This window comes from Bactrocera dorsalis, chromosome 4 (genome assembly GCF_023373825.1).
Source record: "Bactrocera dorsalis isolate Fly_Bdor chromosome 4, ASM2337382v1, whole genome shotgun sequence".
NCBI classification, from domain to species: Eukaryota; Metazoa; Arthropoda; class Insecta; order Diptera; family Tephritidae; genus Bactrocera; species Bactrocera dorsalis.
Window position 1 is genome coordinate 56,842,525 of NC_064306.1, and position 12,415 is coordinate 56,854,939.

Sequence of the window (12,415 nt, forward strand, 5' to 3'; positions counted from 1 at the left end):
GATGCGTCTTTGAAATTTTATTTTTCTTCTCCAAACACAATCATAATACAAGTATATGCATAAAGTATTTTTTTATTTTAACAAAAGATCAAATTAAAGCTTCCTTTGCTCAGTAATTCCTTCTGAAGTTGAAGCAAAGTGCCAAATCGAAATACTATCATCTTCTACTTCGACCAATATAACTGAAATTTTCCCTCTTAACTTAAATCAACTTAAGCTACTTTACCGTATAAACGCAAATATTGAAGATAAATATTCTACAAACATTTTACTTTCCATAAATCATTTTTCGAATATTTTGCGCTTTTGTTTACACCAATAATTTTAGCTAATTTCTGAATGAAATAAGATTAATGAATTGGATAATTTAAATTGCTCTATACAAACTTTCTGCTGCTTACATACTTATGTATATGTATAATATAATAGCTTGCGCACACACTTTCTCAATAATTAAGACAAATGTTGCCAGGCAAAACGCATTCATCAACAAAACAATTAGATTCGATGACGTTGTTGGCGAATTTTTAGATATCCGTTCTCACTATCATTAGATTTCGTAAACAATACTATAAATATGCTATAAATTTTGTAGATGAGATAATTACAAAGTTTTCGTTATACCTCGATCCAATAATAGTCTCAGCGAAATCCTGCACTACAAATGCACAAGAGACGAAATTCAAATTTAGAATTTTGGAAATAATTTTCTTGAATATTAGTATAGAAATGGAGGTTAGACTGAACTTAATGTACGATATTTCAATTTTACTTTTTATTCTAATCAATTTTCTATCTCTCACATATGTTTGACTTCTGATTAGCTCAACTTGAAGGTACTATTATCTAATCATTAGCAGGAACATTTTAGAACGCCCGTCTGTTGTGGGTCTAAAACGCCTATATACATACATACTTGATCCCTCATAAACCGGTAAAACGCTTTGAGCCTCCCATAAAATTAAACTTCGATATATTTTACTCTAAGAATCAACAGAAGTATTAAGTATTTGAAGAACATTCGTTGGAACTGGCAAGTAAAACTCACCAGAACTAGCTAGAACTAATTTTTAAGAACGGGTGATCTAAGTTGAGGTACTTTTCCAATAGCCTTTTTTTGACAGATCACGCGTGAGTCGTGTAAAGCTGGCATGTTATCAAGGATTCGGTATTATTTTAATTGTCTTTCATGGAAAGACATACCTTGAACAACGTCTAGATATTGTTCAACATTATTTTGAAAATTCACGTTCCATAAAGAATGTGTTTCGCGTGCTTCGTTGAACCTATGGTCAACACAATCGGCCTACTGAGCGTACGTTTCGTAACACCATCACCTTGATCAATCAATCTCGAGACCCAGCATTCATTATTTGCATAATAATCGACTGAATAGACCACAATAGACCGCTTAGCTGAGAGTATACACGAAGACCATGGAGAGTCGATTTGGAGCCGTTCGCAGCAACTCGGACTGACGTATGAAACGACTTGGCGCATTTTACGTCGAGAATTCAAATTGAAAGCGTACAAAAAATAGCTTGTGCAAGAAATGAAGCCGCTCGACCTTCCCAAGCGACATCGCATCTCTCTATGAGCTCTTGGAAAGATCCAAGAAAGTCCTATGTTTTCGAGCCAAATTTTGTTCGAGGATAAAGCTCATTTCTAGCTCAAGGGGTATGTAATCAAGCAAAATTACCCCAGAAATCTGAAGAGATTCAAGAGCTTCCATTTCATTCGCCGTTGTGAACGTAACCGTCAATGGCGACCGTTATCGCGCCATGATAGCCGACTATTTGATGTCTGAAATTGAACCTCGTTACTCTGGGGGACATTTGGTTTCAACAAGAACCATTTTCGGCGCGATGGAGGTGATGTGATCCCTATCCACGTAGATGGATCCAAGGGCCTTGAGTAATAATGATCCCTTTCTATTTTTTCGTCTTTTATTAGTAGGCAAGGAGTGCAAGCATCCTGAGCTTAAAAAGGTTGCACTCAGTACTCAATTCTCATACTAAAAAGTAACCTAAAAAACATTTACATTTTTTCAACAAATTTTCTGACGTAAAATTTGTGTTTAAGACTAAATTTAGTCTACTTATGTCCATAAAGACGAAAAGTGTAAACAACTGCATTGTCCTAATTATCTATTTATTGTTGTATCAGACTAACTGCACTCGCATAAAAGATCAATAAAGACTTTTCAAACACAAAATTACCATAAAACCATAAACGAAAATAGAAAATACGCACACACACACGCTTTCATATATCGTATTGTCGAACCTACTGTTTCATAAGTTCATAAAAATCCGATTTGATGCACAAAGCAGAAGCACGACAGCACAAATCAGTTCTGCTTGCCTAAATGATCAAGTAATCCGTCAAATTCGCGGAAAGCCATTCAAATACACAATAGACTCTTTAGTGTACCCGGCCACCCCGCGCCGCAGAGCAAACAGCTGTCTGCTTTGCTAGAAACGAGCTGTGTAGCGCGAGATAAACAACAGACACAGCGAGAGATCATGCAAATATGCAGCACAGAAGAATTCTTGGTGATTTCCAGTCGAATTTTTGTCTTTTGTTTGTTTTCCTTTTTTTCTACGAAATTTTGCTTTGTGGTTCACAAAGGTAAATAAAAGCTGAAAATAGCGCACGAAGCTTTAGTCTGTTATGATTATATTTATAAACTTTCTTTGCATAATTTATTTATAGTTGTTGTTATGTTTTTATCGTTACAGATCTTCCGTCAACTGGAACGTCCTGCGGAATTGGAACGTTTACAGTATTTGAAGGGTGTTGTAAAGACACATCGCGAAAAATTCATCACGACCATATTAAATAATACAGATGTGTTAAATTTTAACGAGCTAGTAGCGAAGGAATTAGCAAAATATGAGGTGGTAAGTACGGCCAGAAGAGCGAAGACTGCAAAAATTGGTTTTGTGTGAGTATGGACGGGTTTTTAAAAAACTTTTGGCAGCATATTTTCACTTTGATCCTTTCATTTTTGTTATTTTATCTTACTATTCCAATGAGTTTACTCCTAATATAGATTTTATCGCTTCTTACACTTTTTAAAGGCTTAAGTGCTGACCTATTAGGGACGAGTAAGAACAACTTGTCAGAGATAACTCGCTTGACTTTATTTTATTTACTTCTTAGTGTTATGTTTTTGTTTAAAAAGTTATTATACCGAAACAAAAAAATGCAAAAAATATTTTGTGCGTAGGCCGGGAATCGAACCCGGATCAACTGCTTGGAAGGCAACTATGCTGACCATTACACCACCAACGCCACATCAGCATTTGCTTTAATCATCTGCCATCCGAGTCACACTTAAATTCACGCTCTTGTAGTTTAATCCAAGCTAAAAAATAGTTGGTGCACTAAACGGCGCTCAATGTGATAATACTAATTTGTTGCTGAGTTTTATTTTGGTTTGAGATAAGAGAGCACGCCAATGACCTCATTATGGTACATGATGACTTCTAAGCATCGCAGAATGTCACAATATTAAATTTATAATAATTTGTATATATGTATGTATGTATATACACTCGAGTGTTTTTTTTTGAACTAATAATTTTTTCAGTCCCGTCACGAAATTTCCTTGGAAAAACCCTAAACAAAATTTCCTGAAAAGTGTAGCCTTTAATATTAACATTAAGAACTGAACCAAGGCCTATAAAAATTTTCAATAGAAAATACACTACAATCGTAAGTTTTTATCTTTAAATTCCTACAGATCAGAGGCATTTTATGACATCGCCTTGACTTTAGACGAATATTTCTCAGAATTTTTCACTCTACAAAAGTGCCCAGTGCAACGAAGTCGTAACTCGCACCAGCGAGGTAGTACGGGGCTCTAAACCCGATTTTTTCAAGAATTCCGCATTTTTTTGTATATATCTCGTAAATGACAGGAGCTATAGAAAAAATGTACATGACAAATTTGTAGGAAATTTTATTTGCTATAAAAAAGGTTCGAGATCAAAATCGCTATCATTAATACTTCTCGAAATATTCGGCTTTTTAAGTACTAGGAATTTGGCCGCGGTAAGGCAAGCCTTTCGTACGACGAGACCAAATTCCACAAAAATGCTTTCAAGTCTATTTTTTTGGCTTTGTGGAAAATAGTGCTATAATAAGCAACCAGTCCGGAATTGAATAGGTGCTCAACTGGAAATAGCTTTGGCTACAGGTCTGACTTTATTCTGGTACCACAAGGAGCAGTAAGCCCTAGGAGATCGCTCCAATCTGCTCATAGCGGTTGGACCTTCGGAGGGATTCATGGTGGCTGTGGCTTAAAATCAAGTGCAGGGAGAACTGACCTTGTGTCAAATCAGTGTGAAGTCGCATCGTGGCAAGGTACCGCGCTCGAAGTACGGCAGAGGTTTTAGATCGGCCTCGAACCCGACCGAGTAGGAATTAGGTATCCATTCCATTTTACCAATTGGTACCGAAATACAGCATTGAGCTGAATTTCGCATACGTCCTCTGCCACCCAAGAAAATGCTTACTAATTGGAACCCCCGATATCGTACCACCAGAAGATAAAGCTGCTACAAGTATACAAACTTTACGATCGAAATGAAGTACTTGTATAGGGTTTGTCCGAAAAGTAATAGGACTGAGTCGATTTAAAAAAAATTACTAAACCAATCTTTACAATTCTTCTTCTGGGTCGGTGCAGCAGTGCCAGCGTGATTTCCAAGCATTGAAGTCGTCACAGAAAGCATTCTCCGGAATAGCTTTGAGAGCTGAGGTGCATGCTCCTTGGATCCCCTCTGTCGTCTCAAAATGCTTGCCTTTCATCAGCCTTTTCAGGCAAAAAATTCCGGGGGCCAAATCTAGGTCTTAGGGCGGCTGCGGAAGCGTTGGGATGCCGGCCTTGTCTAGGTAGCTGTTCACAAGAAAGGCGGTGTGAGCCGAGGCGTTTCCGTGGTGCGACGTCTTGTCGGACCCGATCGACCCTTCGTTTGAGTCTCTTAAGGACTCCTAAAACTTGGCGTTGACGTGTACCGAAGTACAGTCGGTCCAATTACTTTCTGGACAAACCCTGTATGGGAAATTTCTTCATTTGCCGAAATATTTTCAAGAAATTTGGCATAATTTGGTACAATATCCGAAGAAACTGTTCAGATCGGCCAACCAAAATAAGCGGTATAAACTTTGAACATGTGAAGGGTATTTCAGCTTCGTTGCAGCATTTTCTTGCTTTTTTAATCTTCTGAATTTTGAAATTTGTTCGGAATCAGATAAAAAATCTCGAAGATAACATTGCTTTACTCAAAATTATAATTATCCAAGTATTTGTTACTGACTAGTTTAAGCCTCTCTTTTCGTCCCAATAATTTTGAAGTGTTCCGAAGACTACCTTAATTTTTATCAGAAAAGCTATGGGTAAAAATTAGATACCAAATTTTTTTTATGAAATCTACTATGGAAAAAAAATTATAATAGAATACAATTTATTCAAAAAAAATAAAAAATCTCTAAGCAAATTAGCTTAAAGCTCAATAATTTCTCAGTGTTTATATATGAAAGCACGAAAACAATTAATTTATGTAAATTCGCCGAAACAAGACAAAGCCATTAAACATATCATGTCAACTAAAATTTACCTATCAACCCACTCATACATACATACACACATATCTAAACTCTTATGTGTAAATATTAATAATAAACAACTCATTATCGCTCACGCAGGCCGTGCAGGAAGCCGCCGAGGGTGGTCTACTCATTGAGGCCGATAAAGACTTTCCAGAGCCCTACGAGCGCTGGAGCATTTTACAAGCTGTGTTCTTCTCATCGACTGTGTTAACGACAATAGGTAAGTGCCCAAGCAACCTGCAATACAACAGACATACACACACACTGAGAAATGCTAAGAGCAACAGTTCCCACTGTGCCTGAAAGCCTTGACAACAAAAGCAATTTGAAATATTATTTTTGCATGAAGATGTTCGCTTGAAATATAAACAAAACACACAAGTGAATAATAAACAGACGGACAAATATAACACATGCCTCGTTATAGGCGTCTGCACTTCAGGGGAAGAGGGAGTAAGTCATGCTGCGAACAAGAAAAACTTTTCGCTCCGCATTTCCCTTTCGGCGCACTGCTGGCATCCTTTTTAATATAAAATAAATATAAGTGTGTGTTGTTGCTGCTGTTTTCATCCTGCAGGCGCATAAAATATATATTTACTTTTTACCGTTGTTTTTAGGTTATGGCAACATAGTGCCCGTAACGACGGGCGGACGTGCTTTCTGCATTTGCTTCGCTCTGATCGGCATTCCATTTACGCTCACCGTCATCGCAGATTGGGGCCGGCTCTTCGCGACGGCCGTCTCGGTGTTGGGCAAATATATGCCAAGTAAGTTGTACGACAACAGACTTCTCAAAAGTGTACATTACTATACAGGTATAATACAGCTGTGGTCTAAATAATAAGTACAGTTGAGTGATGTTATTGCTTGGATCAATCTCTTTTAATATTGTTGATTAGAGGTTAGATTGATAAACGAGGAATGTACCGCGATATTAGGTCTATTGTGTTTTCTCCTAATCGCAAAGCCTCACCTAGCCCCAGCATGTTGATAAAGTCTAACACACTGCTGGATTCTAGAGAAGCGATGTGATCCCTATTTGGAAACATGGATCCAAGGGCCTACAACCTGTGTCTGCAGACTGCTATACAGACTGGCAATTTACGCCAGAACTAGGCCCATGTTGTATTAGTGCTTTTTCAGCTTGCAGTGGCCTAGGGAGGTTAATTACATATTTAAATCCGCTGAAGTTCGAACTTATAGCAACTTAGCATCTCGCATCCCTTTGACTTTGTGAGCAGCTCCATTATGTTATGGGAACCCACCGATGTTAGTGATAATCCCATCTGCACCTTTTGTTCCATACAGAATATACACAACTACTTCCAGAAATCAAATAAACCGATATTCCTCGAGCGTTTCTCGTCGTTATCATAAATCCTTCTCATTTAACGAAGGCACTGTGGTCATCTCGGCAGAATAAATGGTCGATCCAAGAGACGGATCCTACTTGGATGGCGGAGAACACCAGTCCATTGTGAAGCCTAAATGCTCCCATGTATTGTTCGAAAAGACTCTCGAAAATTAGCAAACCGCTTTGGGCCAGCCACAAATTTGTTAAGACGGCTAATATCAATTGCTTCAGGTTCGACGCAGATATGATTGCCTAGATGTTTCAGCCTCAGTTTTGAAGAATGGGTGTAGAAAAATACATGGATGTTTCCACAACTTTGAAAGTTAGGATCCATGAAGATTATCAGCTTCATGCACACCTAACGGACAAAGGCCCATTTAGTAAGGTGAACATTACTGAGAACAAGAAGTTCAGTGGATCTTCTACAGTCTGTACTAAGTTGGCTCACGTGAATTCCAGAGATTCAGGGCTAAGACACAAGAAGACAACGGAGACTCAACTTATTCCCAGTCCCATGCATTCGAGGCACCTTGGGATCTCATCGGCATCGCAGTGTGCTGTGAGTCTGCTAAATCCGGGCATCCAAACGACTCTAATAATGAAGTAGCTTGAAGCTACCTAAGAACAAACCCAGCTTGACCTACTTTGAGTGCACAATGAGCGAGGTCAAAACTAATTTTGCCGCTCTGCTGTTGGAGTGGATGCTCTTCTCTTTGAAGGGAGTGCATTTTCGAACAATACTGTTACCTTAATGGCGCACAGCTCTGTTTGAAAAGCGCTACAATGATCCAGTTGACTAAACTATGCTTAAAAAAGAGCTTCTTTCCTTTCCACTAAGGTTTGAGCCATTCTTGAAAAAGCGGGCAGCGTCTCTTCTCCAACGACTTCGCCTAAAGTAAAACTAAGGAAATCCCCACAAAAGTCCGAAGCCTACTTTTAACTAATTCGTAAGCCTTAAAGATGATCAAGTGTCTAAAAACTAGTTTTAGATATACACTTGTATCCTAAGTGTCGTTGAATAGTATTTCAGAGGCCCGGGTTTCTCTGCTTCATTCATCAGAGTCTATCCATATTATGACTCAGTGATCAGTTTCTAATAGTCTCGCCTTACCTTCCTTATACACCATTTTTTGGCAACTGTACTTATTATTTTGTCCATAAGTGTAGTCAAGCACAAAAGCACATCGCCTAGAGCATTACTTATGTGCGCATCCTTTATATTTCTCTCATCTTATTTTTTCCGTTTATAACATCTTTTACACAGAATTTCCGAGCTTTACGAACTTCATTGGCAAAACATGGTTCTACGCCGTTTTGGCCGTTTGCTTTCTGGGCGTCTACTTGGCTGCGGGCGCTTGGTTGCTGCTGCTGTGGGAAGATGACTGGACATTCTTTGACGGATTCTACTTTTGCTTCATCACAATGACAACCATCGGTTTCGGCGATCTAGTGCCGAGTATGTACAGCTGCCATGCTTTGGCGCTTTTGTCACTTCTTCTCTCCCGTCACTCTTCCGCTCATTAACAGCTCTGTTTATTTTCTTTTTATTTTTTCTTTATCGCAGAAAAACCGAATTACATGCTGCTTTGCACTTTGTACATTCTCATCGGTCTGGCGCTGACTTCCACCATTATCGAGCTGGTGCGTCGGCAATATGCCACCAGTTGGGCGAAGCTGCAAGTGAGTGTTGCATGCTGCGTAACGGTTATTATTAGCTGCATGGCAATAAATTCTCGAAGCGTTTGCGCTAAATCAATTATGAAACTTTTGTATCACTTTACTTCTTTATTCGCTTTTGTTGTTGTCTACGCGTATGCGCTCTTTTTCCAATTCGTTTTACATCTGCTTTTTTGTTTTTCTTGTTTTTTTTTTGTCTTTTTTTATTATTTCTAGGAACTTTCCGGTCCGATGGCGGAGACTTTGCGGCGTCTAGGCGAAACTGCTGGCTATGGCTTGGACTATATGGCCTTGCAGAAAGTATTGACGGTATGTATGTTTGTATGTGTAGTCGCATTTAAGGAAAGTTAGCGGGGAGTTTTAATTGTACAGATAGTTTAAGAGTTTTTCTATTCGATTAACAAATACTTTTGTGAATAGTTAGTTTTTAATATGGATTTTTGGTTAAAGATATCATTATGTTATAGCATAATATATAACTGTGTATACATATATATACATAGTGTAAATATGTAAATAGAATACCAAATGAAGCAGTATATTATAACTTCGCTAAGGCATCGTAGAGGATTAGTGACATATTAAGACTAGTTAACTTATTCTTTGTTTATGAATCTTTTAATCAAAACTCGATGACTTTTAACGATCAAAACCGAGACCGAACCCGTTTTGCTTTGCTTAAGGTTGATAATTTATAAATAAACAAGTAAGGAAGGGCTAAGTTCGGGTGTCACCGAACATTTTATACTCTCGCATGATAAAGTGATAATCGAGATTTCATTATCCGTCATTTACACATTTTTTTATTTTGTTGTAAAATTAATTAGAATTAAATTCTGAGAGATTTACCGACATTTTCGGGGAAAAATTAAGTTAGGTTAGGTTAGGCACTGAGTTCTTCGTGTTCGATATCAGGGACCTTGAAAAGTTATAGTCCGATCACGACAATTTTTCCACAAGGGATACCTCTGCTCAAATGCAGTATTTGTATAAAGTTTCATTCCGCTATCATCATTGGTTCCTAATGTATATATTATACAGAGAAGGCATCAGATGGAATTCAAAATAGCGTTATATTGGAAGAAGGCGTGGTTGTGAACCGATTTTAGCCATATTTCGTACATGTCATCAGAGTGTTAAGAAAATGTTATATGCCGAATTTCATTGAAATCGGTCGAGTAGTTCCTGAAAAATGGTTTTTGGTCCAAAAGTGGGCGACGTCACGCCCATTTTCAAGTTTTAAAACAAGTCTGGGTCCAACTTCCTTCTACCATTTCTTCCGTAAAATTTAGTGTTTCTGACGTTTTTTGTTAGTCGGTTAACGCACTTTTAGTGATTTTCAACATAACCTTTGTATGGGAGGTGGGCGTGGTTATTATCCGATTTCTTCCATTTTTGAACTGTATATGGAAATGCCTGAAGGAAATGACTCTATAGAGTTTGGTTGACATAGCTATAGTAGTTTCGGAGATATATACAAAAAACTTAGTAGGGGGCGGGGCCACGCCCACTTTTCCAAAAAAATTACGTCCAAATATGCCCCTCCCTAATGCGATCCTTTGTGCCAAATTTCACTTTAATATCTTTATTTATGGCTTAGTTATGACACTTTATAGGATTTCGGTTTCCGCCATTTTGTGGGCGTGGCAGTGGGCCGATTTTGCCCATCTTCGAACTTAACCTTCTTATAGAGCCAAGAAATACGTGCACCAAGTTTCATCATGATATCTCCGGATCCGGATTTCAACTCCACTCGTCACCCTGATCACTTTGGTATATATAACCCTATATCTGACTCTTTTAGTTTTAGGACTTACAAACAACCGTTATGTGAACAAAACTATAATACTCTCTTTAGCAACTTTGTTGCGAGAGTATAAAAAGGTCACTTAAAATTTTAAAGTAAATGGGTACAGCCATTTTGGATAAAGTTTCCTCACCGATTCTGAAAGCAGCGTTTCGAGAAAACGGCGCTCACAATTTTGAAAGCCAATTAGAACAAGTTAAAGATTTTTTACAAATACGATAATATCTCCGAGACTATTTGCCGAAATGTACTTCAAATTTTCGGTGAATATTCACCAATATATGTATATTCAACATATATTAAAAAAAAAAACAGAAAAAAAATTTTGACATACACAAATTGATATAATCCTATAGAATAGCTTAGATGAGTTTCTAAACTAAAGGCGGAATTCCCCATTCATACTTGCCCTATGTCGAAATTCCAATGAGAACTTTCTATCTAGCATATGTCAGAACTCCAAAAATGTTCTCTCACAAAAGATTCCACCCTGTTTAGTCATCAAATCACACACAAATGCCAGTCATTTCCACACCCACAAAACGTCATTAAAGGAAAAGAAGTGACATGTCTTGACGTTAAATTAAGATATAGAACTATCATTTGTCATAGAGACTAAAAATTGTGAAAAAATGGGCGTGGCGCTGACCTTTAATATTTTTAATGTACATATTTCTTAAACTACCAAAGCTACAACAAGCAAGTTCGCCGCGAGAAAGGTAGGAGTTAGTATAGTCCTACCATCTCTGGGCAAATGGATGAAATCGGATGACAACCTCGCCTACATTGCACATAACGGTATCTTAAAAACTACTAAAAGCGCCAAAGGCATTAAATTTTACACCCAGGATGGCACAAAATAGCTTTAAAGAAGCCAGGGTCAAAATTGGTGGCACGGCCCTTCTTTAGGTGAAATCACATATCTAAGAACTTACTTGACCGACTTCAACCAAATTTGGCATATGACACTCTTTTGACATTTTTATGTTATAGTGTGGAAATGAGCAAAATTGGAAGGCAACTACGCCTACGTTCAAAATAATTTCAGTTTTCAAAACAAGAAAAAATAATATAACGAGATACAACTTTTCATGAATAGAGCCTTTTAATTCTGTCTTCTCATCACCAAAAATTGTCCGAATCGAACCAAAACGGTTCAAACCCCCAGGTACCGAATATGTAGACCCTAGTACCTTCGTAGATTTCTTACCAAAAAAATATTGATCAATATATAAAATATATAATTGAAATGCAGAGAGAATCCTTTTCCGACAATAAGTTGACTCGGGTGAATACTTCCCATAGCACCTACATATATACCTAATACAAAGATTTTTGAGCCATGTGAACTGTTCAATTATACCCGTACTTAGCCTTCCTTATTTGTTTTTTACTTGAAACTGTAAAATATAGATAATAATTGTAACTATTTGTAATTCTCCTCAATGATGTATTAATTATTCAAAAGTTTTGTACATAAACAAATACATATGTAGCTATTTGTATAAACGCCTCTATTAATTGTAAATATTTAATTTATAAATATTTCCCCATTTTATATTGTATAATATTGTCGTTACTAACACTTCCTACTAACCAAATATTTCGAAATCTATTTTAAATTATTTTTTAACTTCCATACTATAGCGTTCTGTTGATGATGTAAAATTAAAGAAATTACTACCCGTAAGCTTTTCAGGATATTTTACGCTTTAAGAATTGTAAATCATTCGACATCAAGCAGTGTAAAATGATTGGGATAAAATGTTATTTTAAAATTAGTATTTCCAAAATATATTTTGTTTTTTATAAAATATGAATAGCATATTTAAAAAGATGGAAAATATTAAAAAAAAATATTTACATAAATCATTTCAGTTAAAACTAAAATCAGATTTAACAATTCACAGAAAGAAAGCTTACTTTTTATAAATAGTGCACTTTTTAAATTATTATAT

The 12,415-nt window shown here is 37.0% G+C and overlaps 1 protein-coding gene and 1 non-coding gene across 5 annotated transcripts in view; one reads left to right on the top strand and one right to left on the bottom strand.

Moving 5' to 3' along the window:
- The window catches only part of LOC105224350 (TWiK family of potassium channels protein 7), an 85,543-nt gene that overhangs the window by 70,006 nt on the left and 3,122 nt on the right, over positions 1-12,415 (top strand). For 2 of the 4 annotated variants that reach the window (XM_049455426.1, XM_049455427.1), the window contains exons 2-8: positions 2,742-2,903; positions 5,716-5,839; positions 6,237-6,386; positions 8,238-8,429; positions 8,538-8,653; positions 8,867-8,959; positions 12,105-12,143. In XM_049455426.1, the coding sequence (XP_049311383.1) occupies positions 2,742-2,903; positions 5,716-5,839; positions 6,237-6,386; positions 8,238-8,429; positions 8,538-8,653; positions 8,867-8,959; positions 12,105-12,143 (876 nt within the window). The remainder of the gene's footprint in view (positions 1-2,741; positions 2,904-5,715; positions 5,840-6,236; positions 6,387-8,237; positions 8,430-8,537; positions 8,654-8,866; positions 8,960-12,104; positions 12,144-12,415) is intronic. The other 2 variants (XM_049455428.1, XM_049455429.1) reach the window with 1 other exon arrangement.
- Positions 3,226-3,297, bottom strand: Trnag-ucc (transfer RNA glycine (anticodon UCC)). Its single transcript has one exon. It is a non-coding gene; the product is annotated as a tRNA-Gly (tRNA).